The 17,415-nt window shown below is 58.3% G+C and overlaps 5 protein-coding genes across 5 annotated transcripts; 3 read left to right on the top strand and 2 right to left on the bottom strand.

The window, feature by feature from the left end:
• Positions 1 to 2,425: 2,425 nt before the first annotated feature.
• Positions 2,426 to 4,469, top strand: BXZ73DRAFT_52053 (P-loop containing nucleoside triphosphate hydrolase protein; the record flags this gene model as incomplete). The annotated part of the gene is made up of 5 exons (XM_048020745.1): positions 2,426 to 2,737; positions 2,790 to 2,876; positions 2,929 to 3,615; positions 3,680 to 4,064; positions 4,126 to 4,469. Coding segments are annotated over 5 exons (1,815 nt in total), but the record flags the coding sequence as incomplete, so codon positions are not given.
• A 1,745-nt stretch (positions 4,470 to 6,214) lies between these two features.
• On the bottom strand, positions 6,215 to 7,572 carry BXZ73DRAFT_91863 (NAD-P-binding protein; the record flags this gene model as incomplete). Its single annotated transcript, XM_048026144.1, has 6 exons — positions 6,215 to 6,362; positions 6,424 to 6,446; positions 6,575 to 6,988; positions 7,054 to 7,305; positions 7,368 to 7,463; positions 7,537 to 7,572. The coding sequence occupies 6 exons, from the start codon at positions 7,570 to 7,572 to the stop codon at positions 6,215 to 6,217; spliced, it is 969 nt and encodes a 322-aa protein (XP_047874554.1).
• A 918-nt stretch (positions 7,573 to 8,490) lies between these two features.
• BXZ73DRAFT_52052 (uncharacterized protein) lies at positions 8,491 to 10,829 on the bottom strand (the record flags this gene model as incomplete). Its single annotated transcript, XM_048020744.1, has 6 exons — positions 8,491 to 8,637; positions 8,700 to 8,780; positions 8,854 to 9,240; positions 9,309 to 9,668; positions 9,727 to 9,806; positions 10,253 to 10,829. 6 exons carry the CDS (start codon positions 10,827 to 10,829, stop codon positions 8,491 to 8,493), a joined length of 1,632 nt encoding a protein of 543 aa, XP_047874555.1.
• Positions 10,830 to 11,313: 484 nt separating this feature from the next.
• BXZ73DRAFT_2616 (uncharacterized protein) lies at positions 11,314 to 12,150 on the top strand (the record flags this gene model as incomplete). The annotated part of the gene is made up of 3 exons (XM_048017728.1): positions 11,314 to 11,559; positions 11,615 to 11,824; positions 11,875 to 12,150. Coding segments are annotated over 3 exons (732 nt in total), but the record flags the coding sequence as incomplete, so codon positions are not given.
• A 1,329-nt stretch (positions 12,151 to 13,479) lies between these two features.
• Positions 13,480 to 17,050, top strand: BXZ73DRAFT_52058 (WD40 repeat-like protein; the record flags this gene model as incomplete). The annotated part of the gene is made up of 7 exons (XM_048020746.1): positions 13,480 to 13,722; positions 13,840 to 13,906; positions 13,964 to 13,985; positions 14,036 to 14,220; positions 15,008 to 15,216; positions 15,567 to 16,403; positions 16,463 to 17,050. The coding sequence occupies 7 exons, from the start codon at positions 13,480 to 13,482 to the stop codon at positions 17,048 to 17,050; spliced, it is 2,151 nt and encodes a 716-aa protein (XP_047874557.1).
• Between the last annotated feature and the right edge of the window lie 365 nt (positions 17,051 to 17,415).

A 17,415-nucleotide genomic window follows, 5' to 3' on the forward strand; every position in this document is an offset into this window, starting at 1 on the left:
CGATGCTCAGGCGCTTGCGTGCTATCGAGCGAGTGCGAGCGACAACGAGTGAGATTGCGCGTAGTCAAGGTAGACGTAGTAGTACAAGAGGAGATTCAAGTCTGGGAGGGAGCGCTCAGGGCGTCGTCCTTATATACAGGTGGAGAGCGGGGGGGAGTCATATTAGCTGCGAGTCACGACGAGTCCGTATGAGGTGTTCCGAGTCCCTACGACATAAGGTGACTAGGAGCGATCGACGAGTCATGGTGCGGCAGAGTGAGTTGAGATGAGTCCGTACGAGTCAGGGGGCAATCGATAGGTGTTTAAAGGGCGGCGTATCGGGAGAGTGGGGTTATGGATAGAAATTAAATGGGGGGCAACGTACTAGCGTCCTCGATCGTAACAGTGGCCTCGACATCCATCAAGTCCTCGGGTTCCGGGTCGGCGGGGCCAGTCCTCACGTTTGGCAGTCTGGAGTGTGCGCGCGAGCCATGTTGTGAGTCATTCTTCTTTGTCTGGCTGTGTACCGTCGCCCCAGAGAGAGTCGACGATGGTGGGGACCCCAGAGCTTGGTCTTCGAGCTCTAGCTCAAAGCCGTCCTCGTCGGGGATGACGAGGGCTTCTACCAGATCGATGTCCTCTGCATCGGGGCGGACACTCTCCACACTGGGGATGTCTTGAGAACGGGGATGTCTCTGTTCAAGTTGTGGATCTCCGTCGTCGTCGTCGGTTTCTAGTCCTGGTGGTGGTATGTCGATGTTGCCGTGAACTTTTGAGCTCCCAACAATTGCGTTGTAGCTACTACATATTCCAAGTGCAGAAGCGACTGAGATGGACTGGCGAGAGGTGCCGGTGGCATAAAAGTACAGCGCGTTGACGTGCTTGATGAAACTGTTGTTCTGACTTCTTTCGCCTAACAGGTCGACAAGAACGGTGCCAATTCGCTGCCGCAAACGCTCAGTGCGTTCTATCACAACAGTTGGTACACACCCACTCACCTTCTTCTTGCGGATGACTGATTTGTCCTCGTTGTCACACCGTGCAGCTGTAGTCTTTTCTTGCTGAGGGGTTGTTGCAAAACACATGAGGAGAGAAGTCGTTCTCGGACACAGGCTGAAGATGCGGTCGTGGAGATCCGCGAGGTCGAGGGAGAGAACACGCTCAACTGTGAACAGTTGGGCATTGGTTTGCAGTAAGTGACTCTTTGTTACCGCCTCGGCCTCGACTACAATGACTTGTGAAACCGTGTCGAAGGCCCAGTCGCGCACTGTCTGCTTGCTGGTGTTGGATGGCTGACTTGCCCACAGGTCCAAGATCTCCCTAACATTCTGCGGGTGTGCGAACAAACCTTCCCAGCGGTCTCGTCCACAATCGGAGCTTGTGCTTGATATCCACTTGACGAAGCCACCCCAGGTAAGCCCTTGTTTCTTCAGTGTGTTGAGGACGTCAGCGTAACACTTCACCTCCCTAGTGGCAGCGTCTTCAGTACTTGCTTCTTCAGCTCGAAGACTCTCCTGAAGACGTGTATCAAGAATGACACCCTGACGTTCATATCGACGGGTCAGGGTCTCGCTTTGACGGTGTCTTGGATCTTCCGACCCGACAATGGATTCGCCTGCCACACCGTCAGTCTATCGGTCTCATCCCTTCAATATGAAAGACATTCCTGGGGCGGGTACACCATCAACTTGAGGGAGAGGCCTATGGCGCCATGGGCTGTTGGCTATACCGGGGTACCGGGCTGGCTGTATGCGCGGTGGTGGCTGGTCGGCACACGCGTTCCATACCGTACCTGAGGTGTGTTCATCATTCACATACTCTGCATTGTTTTTAGCGTTAAGAGAAGGACCAGACCCCGAGGAAGATCACCTACCTGTTGTCTGCAAAGTGGATGACGATGCTGCTGGCTGCTCTGTGCGTACATCCTTTGCCCAATCTGCTAGCTTGCCGACTGTAACATTGGTTAATCAACTTTCTCCCCAATGCATGTACCACACGCAGTATATACCAAATGTCGTCATGGTGGGGGGCCGCTGAGTCTGGTCGGTATTACTGAAACGCTGTAGCGGTGTCATAGGCGCTCTTCTCAGGATATCGTTGGACAGGTGGCCCATATTGTATACAGTCTCAGTCATTTCGTAGTCGAGGGCCGAGGTGGATGCTGCGACCTCCGCACGCACCACGACGACACACTGCCCTCCTCACACGCCACGACGACATGCCGCCCTCCTCACGTGCCACGACAACGTGCTGCCCTCCTCACAGCGTGCCACAACGACGCGCTGCCCACCTCACGCTCTACGACAACTCCCCCACCACACACTCCGTGACGAGTCAATGTCGTGTCCTCTGCACAGTCTGTGTCGTGCGCCAACGTGTCCTGACTCCTCTGTACGCAAAGTGATCACAGATCGTGTGCAGGACTCACGCGGCACACAGCTTGCCCATGCCTCGCCATTCCTACTCCCATTATGCCGCCTCACCAACAGAGCCTTTGGTCGATTTCATTTCTCGTCATCCTCTCTCAGGTTCTGAGGTTCAAAAATTGTCTCTACTCTTGCGTGACAAGTTCAAATGGCAGAATGATCCAAAAGAGTTCCAACTTGACGCCATCCGGGCCCAACTTGAAGGCGCCAACATGGTGATTCAAGCCCCCACCGGTGCAGGAAAGACAGCAATCGCTGCTGGACCTCACGTCTGGCTTGATCACCGAGTGACGTTGATGATATGCCCATTGCTCACTTTAGAGAATGAGATGGTAGGGTTTATCCAGATTTCTCTGCGCATTTTCTGACCTCGTTCTGTACCAGGTACGCACATTCAAGTCCGACTACGGTCTCTCGGCAGTTGCAATCAATGGCGAAAATAAAGCCTGCACTGATCCCGCTGTTATCCAGGTGTGTTTCCTTCGTGATCATTCAATGCAATGGCTGAGCTTGCCCCATCTAGGCGATCTTTGATATGCGACACCAGATCGTACTCATCTCACCCGAGATGCTTCTGTCACAGACCTTCGTTGATACTTTCCTACGCAATCGCAGATTTACTCGTAATGTTGTGTCAATCTTTGTCGATGAAGCACACTGCACCGTCCACTGGGGCGCCGACTTTCGCAAAGAGTATGGCACATTGGGCAAGATCCGTGCTTTCCTCCCTCGTGATACTCCCGTTATGGCTGTCTCTGCGACCATCACTCCCCGCGTCAAGAGAGCGATTCAAACATCTCTGCTTTTTGGGCAGTCATCCCGTCAATCTCGCTGGAAGAACGAGGGCAACGATCGCCCGAACATATCCATTATCGTGCGCGCTCTAGAATACCCCCTGAGCAGTCTACTTGACATCGATTTCATTGTCCCTGATACCATCACCTCCCCATTAGACATTCCCATCACCCAGATCTTTGCCGACGACGTAGAGCTTGGATCCAGGGTTGTAGACCATCTGAACGAGAGGCTTTGTCGTATCCTCGGCGCCTCTTCGGACACACTTGCCGTGCTGGATCTAGACAGTTACACACTCCTGGAGTGTGTTCGGCCATTCAACGCGCAACTCTCTCAGGAATACCGTACCGCAGCGATGCCGGAGTTCCGGGAAGGCAACATCCGAATCCTTGTATGCACCGAAGCTGCGGGAATGGTGAGATCTCAACCCTCGTGCTCTTCCGTCCCTCGAGCTCATGCTTAGTCTTGCCCCGGGGTAGGGTAGCAACAACCCAAAAGTCATTCGCACAATTCAACTCAAGAAACCAAAGAAGCTCTCCCAAGTAGCACAGAGGTTCGGCCGTGCTGTCCGGGGTGCCGGGCTTCGTGGAGTTGCCATCATGCTCGTCGAGCGGAAGTGGTACAACGTTGATCTCGTCTCGGCTAACCCAAAGCCCAAGAAGGACCCGAAACTCACACAGATCTACGCTCGCGAGCATGGTGTAGATCGAGGGAGCTCCACGAAGGAAGACACTGTTCCTGTGGGCTCGCAGCCAACACTGGATCTTGACAGTGACGACGAGGGCCTTCTAGTTTTCATCCAGAGTCTCACCTGTCGGCGCCAGATCATAGCGGAGATCTTTGATAGCACTGTTGACTCCGGCAGTGAGTTCCTGATCTCTCCGGCTCCAATGCGCAACTGAGTCTCAGCTGTTGCTTTCATCAGAGCTGACGGTACCCTGCTGTGACATATGTGACCCATCACTTCTAGATCAAGCTCGTCCATCGCCCCCTGTGAAAGCTGAAAAGCAGTCTCGCATGCCGAAGAAAGGCACACCTGATCGTGCGGCTCAGCGGAAACTCATTGCATGGCGCTCCGAGGTTCACCAACGTGATACACCAACATCCGTCTTGAGCCCGGCCGCGGTCCTCAACAGCAAAACTATCGAGCAACTCGTGTCTCACGGGTGTCTACCCGCAGAAAAAGTGTCGCACATGCTTCGAACTCAGTGGACCAACTGGGATCTGTACGGGACTGAGCTGATGGCGTTCTTGGAGAAGATTTCACTTGTCTCGCCTCCCGAGACAGCTGAAAAGCAGACAGCCAAGGGGTCGGAGAAGCGCGCTCGCAGCACTTCTCCAGTGGGTCAGGCGAAGCGCCCGAGAGCGCCGGACGACGACTCTCTGGTTGATCCCCACCACCATACCCTCCACACGACCACTGTCGCTCCTATCGTACCTGCTCTCTCTGATCCTCCTGTCTATGGCAGCATGTGCGTCTTGCTTGACTTCAGACCTCCTCAGGACACCAAGCCTCGCCGCCAGCCCACCAAGTCTCGTCGCAAGCTCATCAAGTCCGAGACGGCTGCGTTAGGTGTGCCGAGCCCCCAAGTCAGCACTCCGCCGTTGCCGCAGCATGTGCAACCCCAACAGCCACCTCTTCCTCTTTGTACGCAAACCTCCCTCTCTCATACACCACCTCCAAAACCTCGTCCTCGTCCTCGCAAGAAGTTCCGGGTTCAAGCACCCCACCCCTGTGCACCTTTCGTGCAAGAGCAAGCATATGCGGAGTACAAACTCGGCATACACCGTCCATCAAGACCTCCCTTGCCTGGCGACTCGCCAAGGGTACCGTCTCCAGATTCTCTTCGTTTGCTCTTTGCACAACATCAAGTTCCATCTGCCCCGCTTCCGGCTGCTACAGCTCTTATTCCACCTCCTCAAAATATCGGTGCACTGCTGCCGCATTCTAGCCTATCTGTCCTATCCTCGCCACACATCTCTGCTCTTCGATCGTCTACTCTGAACCATCATCTTGTACGGACACTCCCTGCATCACTACGTTCTCAGCACACGACCTCTCGTACCACAACTCCCGTATCAATGTTTGCACGCCACCGCGTTGGCGCTTCTCCCGCCCAACAACATTTGGGTCATCCTCGGCCTCATGCCCACACAGTCATCTCACAGTCAGCCGTCTCTCGTCCGATATCTGCACCCCGCTCCTCATCGGCCGCTATGCTTCCGCCGCCCACACCTCGCTCTTCTTCAGCTGCTCTGCTTCCTCCGCTTCCACCTCCAAGTGTCGGTAGATGGTGACTTTAGGCACGTGTTCTGTTTGTAATACACACGCTCAGCTTCAGGATACAGTGCTATTGCATGAGTGTATATACGTGCAACACCTTCCCCTTCATCCGCTTGAGCCGCGCGGGACTGTGCGCTGGCCGACGACGCGGGAGCACGAGCCGCGCGCGCGCGCGCGACCGGTCGCGCGCCCTCCGTGACGCCTCCCGACGCGACCGCCGTCACAAGCCGTCGCGCACGGGGGAGCGGCGTGCCCCAACGAGCCCGTTTGGGCGGGGGAGTGGAGCGAGGGGAGGGCACTCACATCACGTGATTGCCTTTTATGGTGCGCCTGCCAAAAACCCCTCGAGTTGGACCAGCCCCTTGAGGAGGTACAACGAAAAGGGGATGGATGATCGAGCCTAGCTCGAGACACGGTGTGGACTCAACAATGGCACGTGGATATGATCGCGCTTAGATTATGTCACGACCTTGGGCGCGTATTAGATCCGCCTTCGAGGGGTCGAAAGCCGAGGAGATAAGATAAAAATTCCGCGTGAAGGACATACACACGAGAATGTTTTCGTAGGGTCCTAGTGTCAAGGGATGACAGATGTTTCAAATTCCGAGTGGTGATAAGTACAGTGTGGTCGCGCGAATTTGGGCTCCCCTACTACAGAGTCGGCGCTCGGCTCCGAGCGAGCGCTTCTCGATCCTCTCTTAAGCTTAGTATCCTCTTCCGCGGTCTCGGCTCAGGCCGACACCTTGATCACCACTTTCCCGACATGCTTCTGGCTGCGCGGATGATCGTAAGCATCCGCTACGTGCTCGAAGTCGAACACCTTGTCGACGAGGGGCTTGATTTTCGCGGCGCTGATCAACCGGTTCATGTCTTCGAACCTACAGGTATCAAACCATATAAGTAAGTCCATACGTGCGTAGCCTCCACAAATGGACGTACTGTGTGCGCGAGCCAATCGTTATCTGTCATACAGAGACACTCTTCCTAGGAACCCTGAATGGCGACTCCTCAGCCCCCCCCTCCTGCAAATCAACAGACGGTCAATGTTGTCACCCGGGCCCTCGTCACCACAAAACGAACAGCCACTCACGCCTAAAATCCCAACCAGATTCACGACCCCTCCCCAGGCAGTGCAGTTCAGCGACTTCAGCACGGTATCGTTGCCCCCAACGTCGATGGCGTGCTTCACACCTTCTCCGCCCGTGACCTTCATCACCTCCGCGTCCCAGTCCGGCGTCGTCTTGTAGTTGATGAGGTGCACGGCCCCCGACGTTTTCGCGACCTTGAGTTTCTCGTCCGACGACGAGGTTGCGATCACCACCGCGCCCGACGCGACCGCGAGCTGGAGCCCGAAGATGGAGACGCCCCCAGTGCCCTGGACGAGCACGACGTCGCCACCCTTGATCGGGCTCGAGCCCATGAGACAGTTGTACGCGGTGACGGCAGCGCAGGGGAGCGTCGACCCCTCCTCGTAGCTCAGGTGCTCCGGGATCCTCACAAGGGACTGTTAGTGCAAGGACGGTACGTGGTTAGCAGTGCGTCTGCAGTTTCTGAGACAGCATTGTTTACATGCGCAGGCAGGGCCCTATACTCCATCAGCACGCCGTCGACGCCGCCACTGAGGACGCTTTTGATGATGACGTTGTTCGCCTCGCCGAAGATGTGGTCGGAGGTGAAGTTGGCGCAGACACGCTCACCGGCAGTCCATCCGGCCACTTCAGCGCCGAGGGCCACGATCTCCCCGGCCGTGTCGGAACCGGGGATGATGTATTTCTTCGTGGCGGAGAGGGAATTTCCGTCTACCGTCAGCAAGTCGCGATACTGACGATGAAGTATCAGCACGGAATACAAAGTAGTACAAGGCGTAGAAATGAGGTGTGTACGTTCAACGACACCGCATGGATCTTGACGAGCACCTCAGTAGCTTTCAGCTGGGGGACCGGGGACGAGGTTAAGGAAAGCTTGTTCAAGCCGTCCGCCTGTCGCGTGCAATCAAACCATCGGTAAGAATGCGTACCCGCGACGCGGCGGCGCGAGCAGACGAGCCTTCACGATTCGGTACTCTTTCATCGTGGTAGGAACGGCCATGGTGGAGGTATTGGTCGTTGGCTAAGTGATGGGAGGTGATGACTATTTGGCTGAGAATAATTGACGGTCCATACGACGACTGGCTTTATATCCTTAGGCATTCCCGATGACCGGTCATCACTTTCGATCTGACTAAACTGCAGCCGGCTTGGGGTCGAGCAGGCAACACTTGATGGTGCCGCACTTTATACGATATAGAGAAGGACTTCTATCGTTGCTCGCCATCGCACGCGATCATGGACCGGTCAAACATTTGGCGAGTATTGGCCGCTAGCGTCACGGGCGAGTATACATGAACGGACATTTGCGACGAGGTAGTAACGTCATAGGAAGCGCACCCCGCCTCGGTTTGCATGTACGTACCGCCAATGTGTCCAGCAGTGGAATGAAAAGCTGAGCGTGTAGTTTCTTGCAACGAGATGAATGCGAATTCATTTACACCATCGTCAGATTACAGACCACCAGCACGAGGACAGCGATAAGAAGAGCGCTTGCAACGGCTCTCAAGCTTCATTCACAGCAGATATCAATCTGAAGGTTGTGACAAATGGAAACTTGGTTCACGCCACCACGGAGTGTGCACTAATCGCGAGATGCTTGGAGTCTGGATAAAGCTATGAAAGCCTTGGCGATGTTTTCGCTCGCTTTGTCCCGTTCCAATTATACAGTTGCTTGTCCAGCAAAGCATTATATATTACGCCAGTCCGAAAGCCAATCAGCGAGCATACAGGGATCATCTGGAGCACTAAGCAGTGAGAGAGAAACACCCAACGTGAGTAAAGCAAGCAAATAATACATACAACTACAGCACGGAATCGAGGACCTGACACGCAGTCACTCAATGTACGGAACACCTCGAGCGGGAAGAGCGATAGAACAACCCCAGAACCCACCGCGTGCCCCAAGAGCCTCTCCACCTCACTTGCGGCGGCTCATCACAAAGCAGCCCTCGTAGCCCGGCATTTCGGGCGGGCTGAGCGTATCGCGCCAGCGTCCCGAGAGGCTGCCCTCAGCGTTCCCGACCATGTAGCCGCGGTAAAGCCATTGACCGCGGTCGCCGTCGACCTGCGGGCAGCCACAGACTGTCAGAACGGGAAGACGGGGTGAGCACGAGGCGTGGGGCTCACGTATTCCTTGGAGAGGCTGATGAAGCCGTCGCACGGTCGGATGCGCCCGACGAGGTTGAACTGGCCCCAGGCCGAGTGGCCCTGTCGGTCGCCCCGTCAGCGGATGACCCTACGGGAGGGAGAAGTGGACTGTGGCGGAGGACAGAGCACGCACCTCGCCCGTGACGAAGATGTCGACGAGTCGCCCGCGGGGCCTGTCCTGCTCCTTCGCCTTCTGCACGCTTGCCCAGCTGTGGTACAACACCGACTCCGCGAGCCCCTGCTCCCTGATAAGCAGGCCGTCCGACGTCTCCGCCATCTGGCACTCGTGCGGAATGTGCGCACGCAGCGGGTTCCCGGGCGCGACCGGCCACACCTCCGGGCCAGGTGAGACCACCGTCGCGCCGCCACCGTCGTCGTCCACACCATCGTCCGGCGCGGGCGCATAGAGGTGGTGCTCGCGCAGCCGCCACAGGTGCGGGTGGTGTGCGATCGCGCTGCGCTGCAGGACAGTCGGCGCCGCGCCGGAGAGCAGCGCGGAGTAGGCTGTAAACTCAGTGTACTGCGTGCGCGGGGCGCCCCGTCAGCGTCAGCGATCCACAACCCGCGATTGTCGGCAGCGCCACGTACCGTAAACATGCCCTCCCAAACGCCTTCGAGGCTCCCCGGGATGAATGCACCCGAGAAGAGGGCGCCGAGCGGCTTGGAGGTGTCCGCGATGTGCAGACCGCGGGCCCACTCCGCGTCCCACTCCACGCTCGACGGCGCGGCGGCGAGCCCGGGAGGCGTCGTTGATGGCGGCTTGTGGTATCGCATGGTGTCGTAGGTGGCGGATAGTTTGTGGGCGAGGGTGAGGTAAGCGAGTATCGCAGGCGAGGCGGGTGCCGGCGGCGACATCTTGAGCGACACGCCGAAATGCTTGATCGCGGACGCGCCGCGAGTCCGACATGGGGGCGTAAATTCATTCCATGGGGGAGTGGAGAGCGCATACTGGTGCTATTAGTTGACTTTGACGTTCACGAAGTGTGTGATATATGTGTGTAGTCACCTGGTGAGCACCGAGAGCATAGAGCTTGAGTATGTTGGTTGCTTCAAGAAAGGTGGACGAGTCACTCCTCGTGTACTCCTCTAAGAAGCCAGTCAGCATTCGCGAGTTCATTAACTTTAGGTTGCAGCCTCGGAAATAATGCCGGCATGTCAAGAGCGCTTCCGAAGCTGTAACCAAGACTTGTCATGCGACTCATGAGAGCTCGAGAATCTCGGCTTGCAACGCGTTTCCATGGGGGCGAAGAAGAGCATGTCGCGATAAGCTTGGCCACAGTAAGGCCACAACGACGTTCGCCAATCTATCCAGGAGCGGCGTCGTTGTCTTTCTTGGAGTTTAACCTGCGCCTCATTCTCATGGAGCGCCACATTCCACGAAACACACGCCCTGCGGGCTCTTAACAGAAGGCCAGCAGCGAGTCAGACGAGCGATCACAGCGCCTGTCGCCCACAGCCTCCTGCACGAATACCAAAATCCGAGCTCTACCCCCGCATGGTTCCGAACCGAAATGAAGGTTGTCGTTACTCACCTGGCTTGAGCATGTACCAAAAAAGCCACAGCGCGAGCGCCGCGCGCTCATTGTTCGGGGGCCAAAGGTCCGCCTTGACGGACCAGACGGCGAGGCTCGCGCCCGAGGCGTGGAAGAGGAACTCCTTGAGCCAGACGTCGAAGCCGGCGTACTCCCGGAGCTGGCGCTCGTTCCGGCCTTCGTTCTCGAGCATCATCAGGTACGCCGTCCAAAGCACGGAGCGGAGGCCGTCGCGGTGCGTCGGGCTGAGCGCGTAGGACGTCGCGCGGGCATCGGTTCGGCGGCGGATGACCTTGAGGAGCGAGCAGCGTAGCTTGAGCTCTTCGCAGATATCGAGCGTGGATAGTGTGCGGCCAAGGGAACGGAGGCGACGGGTGGGAGGAGTGAGATCGAACTTCGATGCGAAGATGCGAGACCAGAGGTAGGGGTTGGACGAGATGGAGAGCGCTCCATGTGTACGGCGGTCAACGGAGAGCAGAGGGATGAGACCATCAGGGGGGCCGAGAAATGTATCGGTGGCGGCGAAGTAGGCGATGTGCTCGAGCACCTCCTGAGGAACGTTGGCGAGAGCACTCATGGCGGTGGGGAAGAGGCAGAAGAGATACGGGTTTCTGAGGGAGGAATCCTTGCGGGGATGATCGGCAACGTGACGTAGAGATCAGCTGTGTCCATCTTATCTTATCAGCTTACCCCTCGACCCCGCCTCCGATTCATGCCAGTAGCTCCGTCCTTGCCCTTAAGCCCTCCGCTCATTTCCCCGGCCAGCGCCCTTCCACCAGGAACCCCCGACTGGTGAGATGAGCTGGTTCTCCTCGCGCTTCGCGGGCCGCCAGGCTCACCAGTCTTCCTCGCGCCGTCATTCTCAGCCGGCAGCAACCCTGTCCAATTCACCTTCCTCACCATCTTCACTCGCGCCCACGACAGATATCTCCGTGCACAACGTCACCCCTGATGACAAGAAGCGCACATCTCGCCATGTCCAACCATCGAATACCCATGTCCACGCTTCTCATGGTGTAACCCAGGCGAACGTTAGAGCCAAATCGTCACGGGAACTGCCTAAAGAACCGGGATACCTTTCCGACCTCTCCACCGTGCCCGTCCCCAATAGTTTCTGGTGCGCGGAAGATTTCGTACTCGGTGCAGGTATGGTCATCATCCAGCCTTCCACAGGCAAGGTCGTCATCCTCCGTGAGCAACGCCTTGACGATCGAGGGAAGGTCTTCGACATATGGTTTTTTCCCAAGGGCAGAAAGGATGTCGGCGAGACCTTGGAACAAGCAGCTCTGCGTGAAGGGCACGAAGAGGTATGCCGTTCTTTCGTTCTTCTCTCGCAGCGGCGGCCCTCATCCACGCGTTCAGTCGGGCCTTCAAGTGTCGTTCCTCCCTTTGTTGCTGGATCACAACGCCCCCGACCCGCTTTCGCGCTTGGACAGGCGCGGGCTCGTCCCTTGCACGGAACCAATCTATATCAGCACTCTCCATTTCTTGGCAGGTCGTGGACCCAGTCGTAACAGGAGAGCCGGCGAGTACCTCACGTTTTGGTATGTGGGTCAAGTGGATGCCCACGCGGTATGTCTATGCGATGTTGACATGCTATCCTGCGCTGATGCTAAATTCAGGTTGTTGATGCAAGTGCACGGATGCCAGACGAAGTCAACTACGAGACCTTCCTCTTAACGTACGAGGAGGCAGTTGCTCGGCTCGATAATCGCTTTCGGGTGGTTTTGCACTACGCTTACACTCGCTGGAAGCACACTGTGGCCGTCATGACTCACCCGGAGTACAAAAAATGCATTGCGACGATGGAAGGGAAAGATGCGGAGTTGATCGCCGCGAAGCACGCTAGAGAGTCTCTTGCGCATCCTCCCGGCGTGACTCAGATCACAGACAACGAACCTGGGCCGCCCAAGACGGCGCAGGCGCAAGCAGCGACTCTATAAAATTGTACATATCGCACTTGTCCAGCCTCGCCGGCCGTATCCCTATGGACACTCCGCTTACGACAAACGGATCAATAGATTTCAGACGTATCGGTGCAACCATAAACAACCCACCGTATACGAACGTGCAAACGCCCCTTCTTCATCCTGCCGCTAGTCCTCTCCACCTTCCCAACCTCCCGGCGCGCTTGAAGAGGTCGATGAGATTCACGGCGGCTTCCACCCGCCCAGGGGTGTCTCCTCGCCCATCCACTGCTCCAAGAACCCCTTCGGAACGCGCCTCCCCTTCCCATCTTCACCGGACTCCTTCCCTTCCTCCTTTTTGCCCTCTTCCTTGTCGCCCTCTTCTTTCTCGCCCTCTTCTTTCTCGCCCTCTGCCTTCCTCTCCTTCCCCCAACGCCACCTCCACCCGGCTTGCACCCACATGCAAAGCGCCCAACGACCACCTCCCTCCTCGCGACGTGGGTCGCGCACAGCTCCTCGGGCGCGAGCCTCCACGCAACCTCCGGCGTGCGCGCAACGGGTTCCCGCACGAGCGACGCGTCGTGCTAGATTGCGACGCCCACGTGGCGCGCGAGCCCGGCTGCGCGCCGCCCGAGGACGAGGCCGAGTCCGGCGCTGAGCACGCCGGCGGGGCGCGAGAGGTTGTAGACGGTGCAGATAGCGGAGACGAGCTGGACATAGGCCGTGAGCGCGCGGCTGTCGCGCGGGCTGAGGGTGAGGGCGAGGGGGCTCAGGACATCGTTCGTAGTAACAGAGCGAACTATAGACAAGTTACAGATAACCGTGGTTGGCGTGTGTGTTAAGTGGAGAGCGGCCAGAGACATGGAAGCCCGTATGACCTTGTCAGATGTCGAGAACTCATCATCAAAATTCAAGTACTTAAGGGACTGAGTAGTAATCGCGGACCGTGATCGTGTTGTATAGTGTCTCGAGTGCTACAATCTACATCTCCAAGAAATGATCAAGTGCATGAAGAACGGTTATGTAAACCCCCTGCGGCTGCCGAGCGAGTCGGCGACGCGGGAAAGAGCAAGAAGGTGTGATCGCGAGAAGGCGGGCCCACATGATCACGGCCGAGGATGCATAGGCCCACGTCCCACCCGCCAGCCCTCCCCAGCAGCTTGCTCCCCTCCCACGACTACCCGTCCCTAGCAGCCCGAGTGCTCGCGTTCTCCAGTGCTCCTGCTGCCAGTCGCTCCCCGGGCAAGTCCGCCGCCGTAACGACCTCACGAATACTCTCCGCGCTCCCTCCTCCCCGGTTCAAGCCAAATCCTCATCGAAATGGCCCGCTACACCGCCCAGCTCCTCGCGCTCTTCGCTGCTCTCCTCCCCCTCATCCTCTCGGTGGTCTCGTCCCCGTTCCCCGTGGCGACCCCGTTCCCGGGCGTGAGCACCCAGTCTGTACGGAGGACCGACCAGCCCACATTCCCGAGCGATAACCCTTCGTGCCCCATTTGCGAGGCCAGCTACTCGAGCATCAGCAGCTGCGCGCAAGCTGCGCCCGTCCTGGAGAACTTCACACTGGTGAGTTTCATCCTACTCTCATCTCGGTGGAATGCACGTTCGGTGGGAAGAGCGGGGAGTGCAGGAAAACACCGGCGCGAACGGGACCGTCGATATGGTGCTAATGGGGTCTCATAGATCCTCTTCAACCCGTCTGCGTTCATTGACATCATTCAGTGCGCCTGTACCGATACCTTCCAGAGTGGTATGTGGTCCAGCGGTTCACTGTATGAGTTGCTCACTGAATCTCCGTCGCCCTCAGCATACCCTCAGTGTGTCGATTGGTATGTCCTCTTTCCATCCTGCGCCTGTCCGTGACTGACACACCCCGCAGCTTCATCCAAACGAATCAGACGCAGTTCTTGGACGCGGACGCGAACGAGCTCCCCTCTATCGTCTCCGGCATGCGCAGCGTTTGCGCCCTCGCTTCTACCCTCCTCGGCGGCGTCGCAAGCGCAGACGGCGAGGTTCCTTCGTCTACCACCACCTCCACGGCCCCCACCTCGGCAACAACAGGGGGTGCCATGCAGCTCTCGCTGTCGTGGTCCGCACTCGTCGCTTCGCTCGCCGTGAGTGTGCTTGCGGCGGCATTATGAGAGGTCATCAGGCTCGAGACCGGTGTTCATTTTTCGAGAGGCTTGCTGGAGAGTATTTATACCATAATTTCTTGCGCCCCTCCCCTTCCTTGCTCTGGATACCCACCGCTGACGACTCATAATGACTTTACGATGTCACGACCTGATGATGTACCTGCTCTCCGTGTTGTAGGACGGTGTAGTAAATTGTAAGCACTGCTTTGTCTCGCCACGGCGAGGGCCTGATTGCCTCGTCCGATACGTCGGGCCGCGGGTGCGCTCCTTTTCGGCCCTTAAACGTGTCGGTGTCGCCACATAAGCCTGGGACCGAGATATGTACCCATATAACAGATCGGGATCCAGGATGAACCACACGCAGTCGCGTACGTTGAGTAGCCTCGTGAGCTCGGACTACTAGCTGAGGAGTGGCCCACAGCACTGAGAACGCACGAATGCCAACACCGACGCAAAGCCTTTACCCATTGTTCATATGTACTCCAAACGGCGCCCGATCTGACCAAGATCTGACTGGTGTTGGGGAATGTCCGTCGGAGGATGAATTGCGGGGCCGCGACAAGGCCACGTGCCCGCAGCCTCTCTCCCACCAACCACCACCACCACCCCTTCCCCCCTCCCCCTCACCGACGCTATCAAACCTGCTGTAACACCTGGCACCTACTTTCAAACCTGCTGTAACACCTGGCGCCTGCCTTCACACCTCAACGCAAGAGACACCCAGAAACCAATCATGGACGATCCCGCGAATCCGTTCGTGTGCCGCACACCGCTCCCGCCGCGCAAGCGCGGTGCCCCGGGCGCGGTCACCCCGAACCTGTTCTCCGCGACCAAGCGGCGGCGGATGTCGTTATCTGACGAGCGAGAGCGGGAATTTGAGATTGGACTGCAGGCGGAGACGTCGTATAACGCCAAGGTGGATGTGGTGAGTTTCCGTTTCGGGGATTTCTGGGTGGCGGAGATGGTGGCTGGGGAGAGTAAGAATGATGGACAGAGGGGAGCTGCAGTGGTATGCTCTCGAAAGGCTGGATGTCAAAGAGCGAACGGGTCTGAGGGGCGTTGTGTTCGTGGAGACAAACTATTGTCACAGGAGGTATGGCAACCAGTGAACATGGTCATATCCTCCAGCCTGCCTCCGTAACGAAGGAACACGGTAACCCCGTTGTCCATGTTCTCGTTTTTTTTGCGTCGGTAATGGTGGGAGGGCCACATTGCTATTATGGGTGGTTCAGCACTGTTGCTCGGATTGCATTCACTGACTCTTTGCTCTACCAGTCCGATCGCTTCATCTCAGCTCCCAAAGAAATCGCTGTACCCCTTCAAGCAACACCTCGCACCCAACGCATCGCACGCTTCTTCGGGCTCGCCGACGACCGCATCCTCCAGTACACCGACACCAACTCCGAGCCATCCAAGAAGAACCAAAATCATCTGAAGCGCCACCGCTTCAACTTCCGGCAGCTCACACAAACCAAGCCTGCGCTATCCCCCGCGTCAGCGGCCTCAAATCTCGGCTCCCGTCGCCAGTTTGTGCTAGCACTCGACGGCCCCGGCATCCCCTCAGACCTGTTTGCCTACCCGATGTCCTGGTCCGCGCGAAATGCGATCGCCGTTGCATGTGGACTAGACGTTTACTACCAAGAGCTCTCGACGCGCAAGATCACCCACCTCCTGAAGCTGCCCCCGCGCCCGCGCGGCCGGCTCGTCTCCATCGCGTGGGCACGCCAGAGCCCGGAGGTGCTCGCGGCGGGCACCGGCGCGGGCGAGCTCCACCTCTGGGACGCGGACGTGGGCGAAGCCACCGCGAAGTGGACGGAGCGCGAGGACGCGGACGTGGGCGGCCTGAGCTGGACGGGGGACGTGCTCGCGTACGGGCTCGGCGACGGCGCGGTCGTGCTGCGCGACCGGCGGGAGAGCGAGGCGGCGGCCCCGGTGGCGCGGCTGGACCTGCACCGGGACAAGGTGCACGGGCTGGCGTGGCGGGACGACGGGATGTACCTCGCGAGCGCGGACCACGCGGGGGTCGTGCAGGTGTGGGATGCGCGGGCGAGCAAGGCGCTCACGGCGGACGGCCGGCTCGGGAGCAAGCTCAAGCACCGCGCTCCCGTCAAGGTGCGTCTCCGTCTGCTTTCGTTTCGCGGGCTCTCCCCGACGCTCACCTCCCCCGGCAGGCCCTCGCCTGGTGCCCGTGGAAGCCGGAGCTGCTCGCGACGGGCACGATGTACCCCGACGGCCGGATCCGGGTCTGGAACACGAAGGGCACGCTGGGCACCGCGCCGCCGGTGCACATGCTCGCGCTGAACACGTCCGTGACCTCCCTCGTCTGGTCCCCGCACTGCAAGGAGCTGCTCTCCACCCACGGCATCTCCTGGCTCCCCCGCGGCGGCGCGCACGACTCCTGCCCCGACCTCCCCTCCTCCATCTTCTCCGGCCCCGGGTCCAGCGCCGGCTCCAGCTCCACAGGGGCGGGCTCCAACGCGCGCGGGCGCGGCGGCGGCGGCGGGGGGCGGCAGCGCCCGATCTCGGCGCGCACGTCGTACACGAACGCGCTCGCGGTGCACGCGTACCCGAGCCTGAAGCGCGTGCTCTCCGTCGGCGCGCACACGGGCCCGATCGGGCACGCGTGCCTCTCGCCGGACGGGACGAGCGTGTTCACGATCTGCCCGTCCGAGGAGGCGATGAAGATGTGGGCGGTGTGGGGCACGCGCGAGCGCGCGGAGCAGCGGGAGAGCGTGTTCGACAAGTGCCTTATCCGGTGAGGACGCGGGGGCGGGGTGTTTGTGGGTGGGAGTGTGTACGCATATGCTGTTACTGTCTATATGGTATGTTGTCTGTGCTGGTGCTGTGCATGCACACATGTAATCACGCTATGAGGATCGCAGTGTTATATGTAGCAGATTGTCTCTGACGTATGACAACACACCGTTTGTGCGCATTGTATCTGCATAAGGGCAGCTCGCGGTACGGCGTAGCCCCCAAAGCTTCGAGCTCCAACGGCGTGATCAACAGGTTTGTGGGACGGTCGCTCGTCCGATGAAATCTCGAGACGCTGCATTCCATGCATTGCAAAGGGTTAGGGTATGAAGTACTAGTGTGCAGCATCGACTCGAGTATGTATGTCAAC

This window comes from Epithele typhae, assembly GCF_022376455.1.
Source record: "Epithele typhae strain CBS 203.58 chromosome Unknown BXZ73scaffold_53, whole genome shotgun sequence".
Lineage (NCBI taxonomy): Eukaryota > Fungi > Basidiomycota > Agaricomycetes > Polyporales > Epitheliaceae > Epithele > Epithele typhae.